At 40.3% G+C, this 17,729-nt stretch overlaps 1 protein-coding gene across 10 annotated transcripts in view; it reads left to right on the forward strand.

Moving 5' to 3' along the window:
• SGSM2 (small G protein signaling modulator 2) overlaps positions 1-17,729 on the forward strand; it is an 80,290-nt gene that overhangs the window by 30,104 nt on the left and 32,457 nt on the right. For 9 of the 10 annotated variants that reach the window (XM_068909889.1, XM_068909894.1, XM_068909892.1 and 6 more), the window contains exons 3-4: positions 11,295-11,457; positions 17,097-17,258. In XM_068909889.1, coding sequence (XP_068765990.1) covers positions 11,295-11,457; positions 17,097-17,258 — 325 coding nt within the window. Of the gene's footprint in view, positions 1-3,108; positions 3,131-11,294; positions 11,458-17,096; positions 17,259-17,729 lie in introns of those variants that run through there. The other variant, XM_068909899.1, reaches the window with a different exon arrangement.

Genomic DNA, 17,729 nt, shown 5'->3' on the forward strand with positions numbered 1-17,729 from the left:
ACTTCATACCTCTGTGGCTTTGTTTCATTTCCTTTTCGTTAATTTGTCTGATCTGTTTAGACTGTAGAATGGCATGTACTTGTACTAAGTATCTTCATCATAGCCAGTATAATAAAGCATCTATCTTGAGTGTAAACACCCTATGTTGTTGTAATGCAAATGTCATCTAATAACAGAGCTTCAAACTATTGACCTCTTAGCTACAGATAACTGGTAAGGTGCATAGGCCTGGAGGTGAAAGTTTGTATTACCATGAAAGATGGATGCGCATCTGTCTTGGGTGCCGATTGTTGTCTCACTTTTGCTAGTGGAACTTTTCAATCAAGTATTCCAATTATCTTTGGGGGTTTCATGGCTTGTACCGTTTATAGCCTAGGCAGGCACAGTCTGTGAGAAAGCAAGAGCTGGTTGTTGAATCTGGCTTGGATGTGTGGAAAATGGTTGTAATATCTGTTGAGCTTGGCAGGGTGTAGCAAGGCCTACTTATTTTTTTATGAAGGGCTTTGGAGAGTCTCAGGTGAAAGGCACCTCTTAAAGGGTAAGCCAGAAGCATTTTTAAGGGTATGTTTTCTGCAGAAAGTCATGCCTTTTGATGGGCCCTGATAAATAGTAAGGCTATTTTGCTTTCTCTTGTAGTTGCTGTCTGAGTTACTCAGAGGTTTAATAAAAGGATATATTTTGGTGAGAATAAAAGTAAAGCCTAAACTCACTGCTATGTTCCTCTAGTTCAATGCTAGTATAACTTCATGGAAGCAATGGCTTCACTGGACTTGGAATAGGTAAAATTTAGAAAAGCAAGGAGAAAAATTGGGAATTAAAAATTCCAAAATCATAACAGGCTGCTTTTCACTAACTCTTTTTGCTTTGCTTTGATTTCCCCCTCCCCCCCCCCCCCACCATATTTGTGTTTTCTATTGAGTCCTTTTTATAAGTTCTTCAGGGCACAAATGGCCTCGCACTAGGTAGTTGTACAGGGCCTAGTACTATGCGGTCCTGATCTCAGCTACAGCCTTTTTATGCTGCGGTGCAATGAAAATACTCAGTGTTCTTCTACTACCTCTCACCTTGATGTTTTTCTTTGCATGGATTCCAACTGATGTGCTACCTTCATGCTTAAACAAACACTAATAAAAGTAGGAGCAGCTTTAAAGGTCTTCCTTGTGCAGCTTGAAATGAAAACAAAATTATACATGAGAAAAGTTTGCCTTCCTAACTGATTTAATATTGGGCATCTTCTCAACTGACCAGTCAGAGTAAGAGCTACAGCGGACGTACAGTGCCTTTCATACTCCCTCGCTAAGGTACCTCTTTCTCAGCAGTGCTGATAATGTTTTAATATAGCAATGATGGGGCCCTTCTAAGTAGGAAAGTTTAATAAATATATCAGACTAACAGTGAAGCCCCAAGCTTCTAATGTCCACAACCTTGTGGTGAAACAAAATATGAACGTTTGCTAGAAAAAAGTACTGAAGTCATGCATTGGCAATGGAAGCTACACATCAGCACAGATGACTTTATGCATGCAGCTATTAAGGGATGCCCAGTAATAAAGCATGGGTAGTACTTAACTGATGAGATTTGGCATAGGCTTTAGCTTGAGGTTGTAATTATAGAGAAGGTATTTAATTGGACTTTCCTTATTAGGCTCTTGATTCCTACTCTTATATGCTGCAAAGCAATTTATTTTTGTCTTTGTACTAAGGGTACTTTATCTATCTAGCTGACCTGTGAACGCTTTCATCCCATAGGTTTGTGTGCTTAATCCTAAATTTTCAACCAAAGAAATTACCATTGAAGGGAAACAACATCTGGTCCTTTTGGAACTACAGGAATATGTAAAGAAGAAACCTTAACAGTTCTCAAGTTCTTGTTACTCCCTTTGGCTGGAGGTCAAAGAGGCCAATGTGATCTGGACGACAAGTTTCTATTGCTTTTAATTGGGATTGAGTTTCTCAATCTTTGTGCTGTGTTTGGGAAAATCTCACCCCTATTTTTAAATGCACATTTGTATAAGAATTTATTTCAAATTTTGTCTTTTAATGAAGAATATCCACTAATATATGCAAGATAAACAGATCTGATGATGAAAATATCCATTGAAGTATCTTACTGAGATCTGTGAGATGAGCAATCAGAGCACTGAATTAGGGATCTGGGAGATTTTGGTTTAGTTTTAAGCTCTGCTTCAGATTTACGAGGTGACCTTTGAGGAAATTGCTTCCTTTCTGTGCTTTCATATTGCTGAAATTACATATCCTGGGTGCCTTTGATAAGCTGCCCAATTAGCTTGTAAGCTCTTTAACACAAGTACGGTCTGTTACCATATGTGAGTTCATGGTTTATTTCTTCTACTAGTAACAACTAAGAACCTCACTCAGTTCAAGAACTTCATGTGCATGTATGGAACAAGTACAGAACAAAAAAAATTATCTGTCCTAGAAAGCTAGTAAGGATGTAAACCCTGTTACAGTGTCGTACCAATGGCCTCATAAAGTGAAGTAAAGCGAAAAGGGATTAAATTAGCTTCAGTTTTCAATGCTGTTTGGCCTTTTGGGCATAGGGGACTGGAGTCACCGTTTAGTCTCTAAGGGTGTAACCCCCCCCCCGGCTCCTCTTGAAAATTAAGAAAAAATTGCAGGTTATCTTTGTCATTCATACCTCGTGCTATGATATTTAAATCACAGCACTAGAGGTCTGAAGAAAGCATTAGTTCAAGATGACCCACTTCTAGTGCTTTTTTGTTCTGACATGTGGAGGAATCCTCTAATCTCAGTTATGCTGGTCGTTGCAGGCTTGCGTGTGATGAATGATGTACTGAAGATCCGATGAGGCTGGTGGAAGTGAGATATTAGGCTGTAACAGAGCTCTTCCCTCGTTATCCTTGTGTAGTGTCCTTTGAGCCTGCCTGGTTTTGTCATGTGAAGTCCCTTGTTTGCATTGCAGCTACATCTGGAGAGTCTGTAATCGTTGGCATTTGGAGATAGGATGTTAAATGGGGATTGAGATTTATGCACACACTTCCTTTTCAGGCTCTTCCTCTTCTATAAAATACACACAGCAGTACCCTTTGGACAAAGGAGCAAATTTGGATATCTCCTCTGCAGTCATTTGGTTCCCAGCTAGTATACAGGTACAGCTGTGTATCTTACCTTTTCAGTATGCATTTCTCAATGACTTGGCATGCTATAGCTTGCTGATGAGATTGGTTTCAAGCTGGGCAGATCTGTGATTAGCTAGGTAAAGCAACAACAGCTGGAGATTGTGAACATCTGATTACTTGTCTTTATTTTCCTCCTCTTTTCACTCATTCTTATTTTCCACAGTTCAACCTCATGAATTCTATTCCCTGCATGCAGTTTCCATAAAAACAAGGTATTAACTTCAGTGGTTTTTCCTGTCTAAAGAAAACTTCATCTGCTTAATAAATCTCATAAACAATCCTTCCACAGGCCTTCTTTTTTCTGCTTACCAGCCTTCTAGCCCCATCCCTAGAGCTCTCTTATTGCACACTCCATTAAGCCATGTCAAGATTTTGAGAAAGGCAAAAATGGAGAAAACTGCAGCTGTTCCTCTGACCCTGCAAGAAGTAGCCTTTCTGAAATTATAAAAATATGGCATTTTTCTAAGCTTGCTGGGGACAGTGATTATTTGGACTGTAAATCAATAACCATATCTGCACTTAATTAAATGCAGCAGTGGATACTGTAGGGGATGTTGCTCAAAACTGACTGGAATTAATGAGTTTTTAGATTGACTGCTGTCAGCTGAGTGATACAAGGGAATTACCTGAAGTGGTTAAACTGAAGGTTTCATTAGCTGTGTTAATTCATTCCAAGTGCAGTGCTGCACCTGCAGCCTGGACATAATGAAGGTCTGCATCTTTCTGTGGTCAATTTTTATATGTATATATTTTTGTAACTGTAGTGACTGGAGGCAGGCTTAAGATCACATTATGTTATGCTCAAAAAGTCCACAGTAATTATTTATCTGTATTCATGAAGACATATAAATAAAAGAGTCTATGTACGTGCGTACCCACAAGATTATCTGTTGATGTCTCTGTGATGTTACCAGTTCCTCCAAATCTTCATCTTTCCCCCCCCCCGTGTCTTTTAAGAGTGTCAGATTCCAAAAAGGGAAAAATGCTTCCTATTCTTTAAAATAAATACCTTCATTTTCCTGTTGCAAAGATTCTTCTAACTATATCGCCTGAAATGTTCCTCCTCTTGTCTTTTTAGGCAGCAATCTGAGCTCTGTTTTCTCCAGCCTGTTCCTTCAGGGGGATTATCTATTTTTGGTTTCTTAAAAATAAAGAAAAGCATGTTTGCATAAGCTTGATTTACCTAACTCTCCAGCCCTCTTCCCCCCAAAAGGTTCTCTGTCAACATAAAAAAAAATTTTTTTTTTTTTTTGCCTTGGCTCTACCATGGATTCTTGAAATTGTCTTCATTGCATAGTGGTTGGGTTTTATGTGTGTATCTCTAAATGTAGTTGTAAGACATAATCTGTATTGATTTTCACTGATTGAAAATGTATGCTTATGCAATACAGAAATGGAAATGGGGAATGGAAGTGTGTGTGTGCACGATATCCTTTTGTGTATTCAGTTAACGTTTCTTGTCATTTCTGACACCATGCACTAGAACAACAGGAAGAGGGTATATTGCATTCAAGGTATAAATGAGTTCAGTTTGTTTCCACCTGTTCCTACAAGATGAATGCCAAGAACTTGCCACACAAACAATTGATTTAAATCCAAGAGCTGGCCAAGAAACAATGTTAATTCCCTTGCAAATTAACAGAATGCAAGAAGTGTAAGCAGCCTAATTGCAAAGCAATGGATTTGTGGAGGCCTTCCTGCACATAAAAGGAGAGATTTTCTGGGGGAGAAGTGGAGGTTTTCAGGAAGAAGAGTTTGAAAATGCTGATTTATTTCACTACAAAGAGTGAATTTTTTGCTGTTTCAATTAAAGGCTATTAGGCTATTTTTTGTGATTGATTTAAACTACAAAAGGAGGAAAGGAAATCAAATACTTGTGTGGTGTCTGCTCCTATAGAATCTGGGCATGCCTGCGGAGCTGTTACCACAGTTTCATAGTCTTAACTCAATAAAAGCCTCTCTCTATTTGAAAGCTAATTCAGATCAAGTCAGGTGTGAATTTAAAGCTCTTCTGGAACTCAATTAGTCCTCTGAAATAATTCCATTGTATAGAGGACTCCTAGAATAAAAGCTGGAGAAAGACAGTACTGTTAGCCTCCATCTATGGTTGAGGTAGAGGAGAATGAAGTGACTTGAAGGTCACACAAGTAGCAATTGGGACTAGAACTTGGATAGAGATCTCAGGACAGCTTACAGATAGAACTGGACGTGCTGCATTAACCTCTCCTGTTGAACATATATTTTGAGAACTGGCAATCCAGTGGCTAATTCCAGTGTCTTTTCTCCTTGCAAATTACCACTACACGTGTATTACAGTCAGTTAGGTACTGATGTCACACCAAGTTCTTGTGATGAGAAATGTCACAATGGAATAATTACATATTGGGGCTTTAGGGACAGTCACTGTGGAAATTACCCTCCCTGGCAGCTGCCACATTTATTAAAAATTAAAACTGTGCCTGCTGTGCTTTTCACTAAATTTGTTTCATTAATATTTTATTGTCTTAAAGAAAGGAAAAAAAAAAAAAGATAGCGTTAAGGGGAGAGAGCCTGTTTCCTAAGCAACAGCAATACACTTCTTTGCAGTTATTTTTAAAGGCAGGTCGCTTCATTTAAGATTCAGAACCAATTATTACTGCATTGCTTCAGGCATTCAGAATGCTTCTTTTATTTTTTTCCATTTTCTTTATTTTTAATTGAAAGACAGAGCAAGACACTAGGTGGGTTAAGAGTTTTCATGATGGTTGCTAGACAGGATCTACGGCTGTGCCATGAAGAACATCCCCATGCTGTCATCACTCTTTGTTCTTCCCATGCTGCTCTGCTTAGCCTTGCAAAACCCCATGGGCATCCAAACAGTGCTCGCCCCCGCTGCTGCTTCTGTAGCAGATACACAGATGCTCCTTCCTCCTTTGAGTAGAAACAGCCTTGCTTGCAGAGATGCCATCAGCACTGAGCTACCATTTGTGCCAGACCACAGGCAAACAGGCATTGCCTTTGCCACCTACGGATGCCCTTTGATTGCAGCAGATGTTTCCTGGTATAAGCTGATTGCTGAGAGGGGTGAAGTAGGGATGTGTCTGTTTTTCCTGGTCCTTCTTTCAGGGAATAGTGCTGCCCATATGCTTTTGCACGTAATATGGGTGTAATGCAAGGGGGTGGTTGCCTTCTGAGTCAGTAGTTCTGGTAGGCCGATATCCCAGTGTGGGAGCTAGTGGCAAGACTTGCTGCCCAGTAGCCTTGTTTGATGCAATCAAGCTCGTGTCCTAGAGATACAGAGTAAGTCTGCAAAAGCTGAGACCATTTGCACTGTTTCTTTGTTGCTACGCAGTATCCCAGTAGGTCTTTGGTTTTTGCTTCTCCTGGACTAGGATTCTTCTAGGTTCAGCCTCAAACAGGGCCCTCCTGCAAACAGCAATAAGGAATGCTGAGTTCTTCCAGTGTAGTTCAGGTTTAGCTCCACCAAAGCCCTAATCATAGAGAGGTTATTGGTGTTCTCTTCTTTGGGATATGATGGCTTGGGGAAGGAAGAGAGAAACGCAATGATTTCTTGTCCCACAAAAGTAAAAGGCTAAAGAGTAAGCCTTAAGTCAGTGTCCTATTAGAAATAAAGTAATAGTCTAATGAGCAAGAATATCATCATATAGCTCACTGTACTTTCCACTCTGACATGCTCCTTGGCCAGTAAACAGCAAGGATGGAAATATAAACAGGAAGGTGGCATGATTTGCGCTGTGCTCGTATGTGTAGGGAAGGGGATAAGAAGCCTGCACAGCTGTTACTGGGAACTTACTGCATGAGGTGGGGGCACTGGAAACACGCTCGTAATGGTGGATCTCAACCTCTCTTTGCAGTCCTTTGGTCTGTCTGTGATGGCTGTAAAACTATCTTGTCCTTTCCCTCCAGAGCTCTGTCCCTAATATGGACTAGTTCCTTCTTTCTAACTCCTGTATTCAGCTGCTTCCTCTTTCCATCTCACTGTTGTCTGCCTTGCTTTCATGCTTCTCACAGGCTTTTGCTTCTATCTGTGGACCTCCACTCAGCTGAGCCATTTATCAGAGCTGTGAGTGGAGGGGATAGGGGTTACAAATGAATGACAATTCAAGTATTCTTCCTAGCTAGTGTGCCATGCTGCTTTTTTCTGGTTCAAAAAGTTCTTTATGAAGATGCTTGCTTTTTAAATCATCCTGTCTCTTCCTGCTTTGTTTCCAGATACATCTGCTTACAGATAAAATGCTGATAAGGGCCTTGATCCTCTACAAATTCCAATTTTCATATTTATTTCTTGTCAAGCATGTTCTGAGGAGACTGGAGGAAGGGTAGCACAGTTGGAAAAAAAACTAAAAATTTTGAGATGGTCTGTTAGTGCATTAAAAAGGGGATAGGCATGGGACTAAATATTTACTTGGTTCCTGATGGGAAGTCACTTAAGTATTCGATAATGCTGTTCCCTCACTGCAAAAAGTGGGGTAAACTTAAACTTATTTTCTTCAACCTTTTATCTGTCTTGAACTGTGTGCGTGTTTGACCATGTTTCAGCACGTGTTTATACAGTGCTTGATGCAATGGTACCCTACTCTTATACAGAAGGTAATAACCAGTATTTTTAAATTTTAAATCTATGTATCCTTTTGAAGAGCAGTTTGTCAGTGCAGTTTAAAGTGAAATTGGAGGTGGAGGGTAGTGAGCTGCTATCTGTGGGATCACAGAGGAAGATGAATGGCACTTTTTTCAGAGAAGCAGTAGCTATAAAGTGTAAAAAAAAAAAAAGTGTAAAAGCAAGGATTAGGATGGAGAAGAGGAAAGAATGGTGTAATCTCCATTTTACAGAGCATGAATTCAGGCTATAGAATTACAACATTTGTTTGCTCACTCAGGTTGGTCATATCTCAATAAAAACTGTTCAAAATGAACAATCTAAAAATCCCCAAACCACCAGTCTTGAACTCCACTGTTACTCTGCTATTTTATAGGAAAACTGAGTCCTTCCATGGAAAGTCTATCTTCTCTCAGATTGTATCCAATGTTACTTAGCTTAAAAACATCTGCCTTCACACTTGAAAACAAAACAGTGGTATGGTTATCCTGCAATACATCTCCCATTTATTTTTTTTAGTGCTGTTTTCCACACTCTAAAAGCAAATGGTTGTGCTTTCAGAACATGCATTAGGTTAATTTGTATAGTTAGGGATATGTGTTAACAGGAAACCAGAGATTTCTTTTTTTCCAGAGTGATAAGATACAAAATGTGAAGTTATTAATGCGTCATAAATGCTCCTCTTAATGTTTTTGTTCATTCAGCAGGTAATTCTTCAGTCTTGCCGAACAAAGACATAGGGCAGCAGTGCTGAAAATGAAGGGGACGTTTTTACTAAGGCTGCTCAGTGCAGGCAGATCCTGTGATTCCTCCTGACTCCTATAGCTTCTAGACTAACTAAATGCAGGAGGTGTTTCTACATGCCATTAAGTCTTGCCTGGGACTGAGTTAGGTTTCAGGGACTGAATAGCGAAGAAAGGTCTGTTTCAGATGCAAGCTTTCTTGAGCCATGGTATTGGAGGCCATTAAGCACAATAAGGAGGGGAGAGTCTTCAGAAAATGCTCAGTACCTGACAGGACCATGCTTAAAGCACAGCAAAATGTAGCTTTCTTTTCTGTTAGTTGCCAAAAGTTAAGAGGGTTGCAATGTATATCAGAGCAGATAGAATGCTATTTGTTACTTGCAATGAAAATTTAATGTGGCAATGTTAACTGCAGTTTACCACAGGAATGCCTGCTATCATTAAACACAGGAGAGCATTGCTCAAATACTGAACTCAAACTCCTCTATGAAGGGTGGCCTGCCTGAATAGATTTCAGTGAGAGTGCACACCCTGCAGACAATGTTTTTTGTTTTTTTTTTTTTCCTATGAGTGAATAGGTCTGTTTCCCTTCATACCTTTAAATGGACAGTGTTGACTGGATGAATCATCTGCAATTTAGATTTACAAACTGGTAGAGGGGGAAGGCTTGTTTTTGATTTTGTTTTCATTCCATGATATTGTCCTGTTTCTTTCTCCTGCAGTAGTTTACGTGAGAACTGGTTAGATTTCTTGGATGTTGAGTTCAGAAAACCTATGTGAGAGGATGGGGTGGGTCTTCAGTGCAGTTTATCTCCTAAATCTGGTGGAGTTTGCACCAAACATTTCAGAAGAAGTTAAACAGAACCTGGGGATACAGATGTGGGATAATATGTCCTCATCCTGACCCCTTAAATGGCAGGAGATTGATTTTAATCATAAGCCATAGCTGGAAAATAGCTGACCCCATTCTATGTATGAAATTGGTACAGGTCCAGCTGTTTGTAATTGTGTGTGAGGTGACAGTGCCAGAGTAACTGAGAAAGGTGTGAATATGCAGACAGCCTGAAGCAACTGCAAGCTGTGAACTGCTCATCAGTTAAGGGTGAACTGAAACGTCCAGTGGTGACATTTAATATCAGTGTTGTTAAACCATTTGTTCCTCATGTGAGAGAAGAGAGGGAGGATTGAGTGGGCTGATGTTAACATCTCCTGTCTCATCTGTTTTCACTAGGAAGAAAATGTGTCTTTCGCATAATCTAGGTGAGAGGAAGGCATCAGCATTTTCCCAGTACTGAGAAAAGCTTATTTTTTCAGCCAGCTGTCTTGCTGTTGTGTTTGATGCATGTTCCCTTCTATTAAAACATAATAAACCAATCAGTCTTCCCTCCTCCACCCAGCCACCTTTCATTCCACTCTCCTCATTAAGATTTGTTTTGGAGCTCAGGAGGCTGGGGCGGGGGAAAACCTCCTAGCTGGGTTCAGATGCTTGTGGGTTATATCTGTTCTGAAGAAAATGTTACTCTATCTTTGATTCTTATTCCTTTTTCTCCTCCTCCAACCTTCTAATTTCTCTTTTATTAGTCACTAAGTAAGTGGGGCACTCATTAATGAGAGATCTGCAGGCAACAGTACTCCAGAAGCTCTTTGTGGTTTTTGTCTTGAATGTGCCTTTTTAAACAGTGAAATACATTATGAAAGCAGCTTTAGGTCTCCTGAACTGTAGTCATGCCTATCCTGTAGGTTTCCATATATCCTATAGTCTCATTGTATCTGAGTTCCTTCACTAAATGTCCCTGTCGTCTTGGTTAAAATGCTATACATGGTTCATGCTTTTTTCTTTGTACTCTTCCCCTTGCCAAAGGAGAATGGAATACGTAATAAGGGTGGGAGGGTGTGGTTGGTATAATTTTTCAGTATTTTTACACCTATTCCCAGTGAGAGGTGGCATGATGAAAGACTCTCCCTTCCATTTAGGACATGAAGAATTAGTACTTAATATTTTACTGATCAGAAATAAAAGGATGATTTGTTCTCCCCTGCTTTTGCAAGTCAAGATACTGCATGGCCCCTAGATAGATTAGATTATACACAGCAATTGTCTGCACATCAGTAGTTGGTAAAATATGGCAACTTTTAACATTCTAAATTCAGAGACTGGTTCAGGTTTGAATCTGAACTCTGTATAGTTTAAATGAGATGCCTTCTTGCCTGTGTCATTCTTCATAGACAAGTGTTAAAATTCCTACAAGATGATTTTAAGAAAGAGTAGTAAATAACAGTGGTGTGACCTCCAGTTAGTCCTTTTCATTGCAATGACCAGACTATACAGAAAAATACAAGTGGGAGCAATGGGTGTGGCAACTCCCCAAGATAAGCAGAAGCCTCTGCTTAAGAGAGGTCATCAGTAAAAGAAGATTTCTGGTTCGTTGTTTCTTGAATTTGGGAACCTGGTTCTACCACAAGAAGTTTTTGCCTTTGGCTTCATTTTGAGTAGAATCAGGAATTCTTTCACACTGGATATGCATAAAATGGGAGTGCAAATCCTGGAAGATACTTCAGTCCTTTGATTCATTTGTGAACTGACATTATCTGTAAATTTCAAGGTGCTTTGTTGCAGATTGGATACATACTTGTATAATCTGATTTTGAGACTTGGTGTCTCTCTCCGTCTTTCTCTCTCGCCCCCTCTTTTCTGTTTCCAGACCTGATCAGTGAGTGTCAGCAGATGGCGTTCAGAAAAAAAAAACAAACGAACAGCAGCGCCCATAACTTTATCTCCTTCCCTTTCTTACAGGTGTTGTGGAAGCATGTCTCCTGCATATGCTGAAACGCAGGGCTGCTGGCTTCTTGCGGACTGACAAGGTAGCTGCACTGTTCACCAAAATTGGCAAGACGTATGCAATAGCTGGAGACATATGCAAGAAAGTGCAGGAACTGCAGCAGCAGGTGGAAAGCAGGTGAGGCTGAAGTCTGTTTATCAGCAAAATTCATACAATGAATGTGTGCAGTATGGAGGGGATACAGGAACTGCTTGGAAAACGGACAGTATTTTTGGCTGAATTTTTTAAAACTTTGACTGCTTGGTGTCTGTCTGTCAGAAACTGTAAGGAAGAACAGTTCTGTGACTGATTTCATCAAGCTGACTGTTAATGAAGGGGCAGAGGTTGCAAATTGAGTCTTTAGTGTTTTATTTTGCTTCTTATAGTGTAAAGGATCAGGGTCTCCAGTCCATACAAAGCAACAAAAGTGAGTAATAACTGGCCAGGTTAGATAGTATCACTTGCTGAACCAGTAAAAGAAGATTTGATTGTAGGTATTATCATAGACATAGTTAAATTAATGGAGACAATGAATGATAGGAGGAAGGATGAAGTTAAGAGGAGATCAACAGTGAGAGACTGATTATAGGAAAGCAATTAAATACATGCTGAACTTAAGCACAGCTGAATTCATTTTGGATTCAAGGATATGAGATTGCTGAAAGTCCTAAAATTCTTGCTAGCACTGACCAAGTAAATGACAAGTAAGTGCAAGTAAAAACTTTTCATGTGGTTCTGCTAACTGAATCACAGCGCGTGAACTTGTGGGATGAGTGTCTTGTACTGTAAACTCAGTCAGGGCAGGAGCACTTTTTCTTCTGTTTGTACAGAATGTAGCCCAGCAGGGCTGCTAAGCCTTAAGAAGCCTTTGTACCTTGCAGTAACTTTTGGCCTCTTGATTAGCTTGCTGCATCGAGGGCCTTGTCAAAGTAAATGTGACTTCACATTTGTGTTGTATTGAAGTATTTAGTTATTGACATTTGTTTAAATTAGCACTTACGTTTCTGTGTAATTTTCTAGTACTTATCTTTATTAAGCTTCTTTTAATTATCAAAATTTTATGTAGTTTTAACAGGCAAATACCTATTTTTGATTTTTTTTTTTTTTTAATTGTGTGCCAACTGATTTAGTCTGGGGCTTTATTAACATTAGTTAAATATTGGGAAGAAGGATGCTTTCTACTGAAAATTTACCAGCTTTGTCCCTCAATTAAGAGCCCACCTGAACCCTATTCTAAACATCAGAGACCTTTGGCTGTATCCTCTAATAAAGCAGAGCAGATGAACTTAAATTCTTTGATTTCCATTTGGGAAACGTTGTGCATTTTTCAACTATTACCAACCACAAGTGCTGCAGAAGGTATTCAAAGCAAAGAGAGTCTATTAGGAGATACTGCAGGGGGCAGACTCATGTCACTGAATGTATAAAATCAGGCAAAATCGCTGTAGCAATCTAATTATTCCTGAGGCTCTGGCTTAGGAAAGCCTCTGTTTAGGATACAAATAAACACGTTCAAATTCCTCTGATGTCAGTGTTGTTGTGTGTATTTCTTGAACTGGGATTATTGCTGCATGTGTGTGTTGCCTTGCAGGGGTCTGTCATGGCCTAATGGAAGACTAGGGGCTGTGTAAATGCAGAGCAGAAATACAGGCTTCACTCAGGACTGCGCCCAATGATTGTATTTTGTCCTTATAATCAAATACTTCTGTAACAGGGGTCCTGAGTGCTGTCAGAGAACAGGATCATTTGAGAGCATGAATTTTCTACAGTAGATTAGTTTGTTGAAGAGTTCAGGGTTACTCTTCTCATTACAACAAAACTGAACTTTCTTTTCTTCTATTTTAAGGGGCAAATTTGCTGGGAAAGAGACTAAGAAGGTTAGTTTTTCACTGCCTGCCCCATGCAGTGAGATGGAGAGCCAAAGCTAACCTTCAGGATTGTGCAGAAGTAGGAAGTTCTCTCAGAGCTCAGCTCTATAGCGTGCGTTTCCCCTGCACCTGTGTTACATTAGCTGATGCAGGAGTATGGACCCATCACAAGGTGCTGTCACGGGCTAAGGCAGGGCTGGCACAACTTCACCCTGGTGATATGCCATAGATATGTGCACTGTATAGAAGGAGAGGACATGGGACAGTGCCCACCACTGCTGTCGCAGTAGATTGTGTGTAGCTGGTATCAGCTTTTAAAATTGTGCATTTGCGACTTGTTGCTGCATGTTACGTATTCTATATATGACAGCGTTGTCATCTTGTCTTTCATAACTAATGCCGCAGGCAAAACTAGCAGGGAGGGAGGAAGGGGGAACGCAAGCTCGCATGTCAGCTCCTTTGCTAGGCAGCAGGAAAAAGCAACCATTTTCCTTTCTGTGGGTCACCTTTTAGAAACTGGAAAGCTCTAGACAGCACATTCAACTCCAAAAATCAGTTCCTGATTCCAAATCTATTTAGATCATTAATTATTTTAACAACGACAATCAGTAATTTGGCTTGTAACCAGATAACAATTTTTTTTTCCTGGATCAACAGTTTCTAGGGTGAATTTTTTTTTTGGATTCATGATCAAACGATTCATGATTTTTTTGATTCATGATTGAATCCAGGCTAGTACTGACATGGTGTCTGGTGGTGACCATGTTAGTAGTGCACAAATATCTGGGTCAGAAAAGTTGGTAATAGGCTGCAAAGCAATGAATGTGTCATGGGCTGGTCCCATGACACTCAGTGCCACCACAGAAGTGAAGGGAACATTGCCATCTATGAAAATATATTTTGACCACCAGTATCCAGTGGATGAGAGGTGGATGTTCCCCATGGCAGGACATTCAGCATGGAGAAGAGCAAGTGTGATCTCCTAAGAAGGCACAAAACTGCTTCCTGGCATGATGCAAATGGCAGCTTCAACTACATGAAGTTGTGCTGTAGCATGGCAGGAAGCATAGCATATTGGGGTCTACAAAGAAAAATACTAGGCTGTGCATGTGGCAAAACACTTTCCCAAAGCATGCCAGAGAGATACCATGCCACTGTCCGTTACCTCCCTTGGCAGTTCTTGTTTCTTACTTATAATCACCCCTTGAAGAGGGCATCTTCAAGGTAACACGCACAGGAGTGTAAAACAAGACTGCTCTTTGCTTAATAATACAAGAAATGCGCAGGTTTAGGTAAAAGTATGTACAAATGTGTGTGCATTCCTCTACCTTAGCTTCCTTGCTACTTTTGCATAATTGGGAGGCTGGATTCATGCTCCCTGGAGGTTATCTAGGCTCATTTTCAAGCTCATGGCTTATGTTTTGACCTTTGAGTCCTTCCTCTTTGCTGTGACCATGGTTAGTCTTGCAGCTGGAATGTCTTCACCCACTGCTATTCAAATAGATGCCTCAGATATCCATAACGTCTCACCTTAGGTTTTGTGCCACCACAGTTGCCTTGTTTTACTTCTGGTGATATTCCAATTCCCTAGTGCCCTACAAGCAAGTTAGAGGCAATAACTTCTGTCAAGCATATCTGAATTTCTGTTGTCTGGACTGAATACAGCTATTACAGTTAAACTGCTCTCTATTGTATCTAGTCTCCAAGAAACAAGTGCACAGCCTCAGTAAGCAGTGGCCTTCAAATGATACAGCAGTTTTTGTGGCAACAACTGTTAGCCCCTGCAAAAACATTTTTGTTATAAATCAATTTCCCAGATTATCTCTCTGATTAACAAATGAGTTGCACTGACTTTCCTTTGCCTACGTTTTTGCACGATTCTGCAGCATCTGTGTGTGTGACTTCTTTTACAAGGTTAGCTTTGGCTTGTATCTGTTAAAGAAAGCCAGAAAATGCAAGAGATGGAACGTGGTTACATATGTAAGAGCTTGACTGATAATTTTTAGAATAGATGTGGAATTTACTGGAGAATTTTGAGAATGCAGTTTTTATAGATTACAGCCTTGAGTCCTACAAGTTGAGGATTATTCTGTGGATGCACCCACATTAGCAATTTAGTCTGCAGAAAGGTTTCTTGTGTGAATTTGCCTTGCTTCTGTTTTCATAGTTTTGCAGAGTGTGTTCAGGTGCAGCACACATAGAGCTGAAATATTTTCCCTTCTGGTGGAACCAAGGTTAACATTACACATACTGGGGTGCCATGCAAGGCCCTCCAACCCCCCCCCCCCATTTGCAATGTAGATGAAAGGTCCTCTGGCAGTTAGTACTCTGTGCATGTGGAGCACATACTTGGAATTACTGTGAACATTGTTGCTGGTGAAGATACCATGTGGAGTACAGCACTAGAACCACAACCGATCACAGCAAATTGAAGCCTGTTTCTCTCTTTGTACCACATAGTTGGTGTACCCTGCAGTTTGAGTTTGCAGCTGTAAGGGCTTCCATGGTATTTTTTGTTCTGTGGTCTGGAGCTGGTGAGAAGCTTCCCATGGCGTTAGCACCTTGCAGTCAGCTATTATAAGGAAAGCAGTATGTCTGTCACATCTGAATTTTTCAGATTCTGTCCAGCCTGAAAAGTATTCAGTATGCTACGAGGACACTGAGAAACTGCCTTAACCATTTCACTGCTGTAGGCAGAGAAGAAAGACTCATGCTCCCATGAACAGATATCATTGGACTCACTGGGGTCAAGTAGATTTGCTTGGCAGCAGATAACTGTGAAGAAAGGAATGACAATTTCATGCATGGTTCAGACACCACTTTGCTGAACAGTCCCTGCATTCTTGTTTACAGTTGCACTTACAGTTGCTGGCTTATACTGTAGGAACATACAGGCTGTAAGCAAGCTCCCAGATGGCTTTGGATGCTCAATTACTGTAGTTCTAGATTCTCAGCTTGATACTACTTGTCTCTTAGTTGTCTTGTTTGCATGCTGTAGGTGGTAAGAGATAGGATCTCACTGCCAAGCACTAGCGCAGAATGTCCTGTAGATATACATGGTGCTTTACAGAGAGAATCAAGTTGGGCCTGTGCCCAAGGACTGCCAGATGATCATGTAAGAGGAGCTCCCTGGAACAGCTCTGCCTGTGTTGTCTCAAATTCTACTCCATGCTTCTGGTCTCAGTGGAAATATCTCATGCTGGAGCAGCTGTGTTCTCCCCAAGACTGTGGCTAGCTTCAGCTCAGATATACAAGAGAAAGCTGGGAGATGAGAATCTTCTTATCCTCCCTTCAGATTTCCCAGCTAAGTGTGAAGCATTATTTTATGAGAAACAAACTTCAGCTCCTCAGGTGCAACTTATTTTCTGTCACACTTTGCATTCTGCTGTGTTTTTATTCTTTTGGAGGCCCATGGTCTAAGATGGCTTTTCTGCCTATGCATTTCAGTCTTAGTAGATGGGAGTTTGGGAGGAGCTCATATGTTGGGCTTTTCCTAAAGTTCCAAAAGTGACAAGATAGTTTTGGCTGTCTTAGTAGGTGGCTACCTAACCTGAGATACCTAATATATGCCTGTTCTTTTGTTTGCTTGCTTGTTGTTGAGATGGTTAGCATCTGTCTGTGAATTAGATGGTCTGTACAGATGTACTGGATTCATGACCCAGAACTGAGCCATTCTAAATCGTTAGCTGGAGCCCTGATTTTCAGAATATCTCTGATGATGGGCTCCAACTCAGATGTCTCAGTGGTGTTGAGGCTACAGTAAGTAATAGAGATAGCTAGTATACAGATATACTTTTGTCAGATACATGCTGTGTATTCCAACACCTCTACATGCAGTCTTTCACTGGAGGTGTTCCTGTGAGAAGAGAGTCTGAACTCTGATAATTTTCACTTTATCTCCTTTTGCAGGAAAAATCAGCCAAATGGGCAAGAATTCCTCAAGAGGCAGGGATCCACCACAAGCAAAATGCCTGCCCTGTCACCTCAGGCTATCAAACACATATGGGTGCGAACAGCCTTGATTGAGAAAGTCCTCGACAAAATTGTGCAGTATATTGTTGATAACTGCAGGTAAGGAAAGAGCCAAGAGCACAGAGAATTGTTGGACCAATACGTTCAGGTTTCTGCAACAGAGTTTCATCAAAAGTTGTCTGCAAATTTAAGTGATATTGAATAGATCTGGTAGGAGGAAAAACAGTTAGTCATTTACAAAAAAAAAAAGTACATCTGTTTTGAATCATTGAGAGTGTTTCAGTGTTAACAGTCATACTGCTTTCCATAAATCAGCTAAAAAGGAAAAATTACCTTGCAGTTTATTAAAGCCTTTTCTTAACTTATTTTTTCTAGAGTAGGCAAAATACTAAACGATGCTACCATAAAGGGTAATGCATTCAGAAGCATGTGAAGCCCTGAGCCTTTACGCTCTCTTAGGCACTTAATTCCACTTAATCTCAGTAGATATTAGGTGCATACATTCTAATGGGACTTAGACCTCAGAAACTTAGTCTTCTAATAGATCACAAGTACTTAAGTCACTTACAT

This window comes from Struthio camelus, chromosome 16 (assembly GCF_040807025.1).
Source record: "Struthio camelus isolate bStrCam1 chromosome 16, bStrCam1.hap1, whole genome shotgun sequence".
NCBI lineage: Eukaryota > Metazoa > Chordata > Aves > Struthioniformes > Struthionidae > Struthio > Struthio camelus.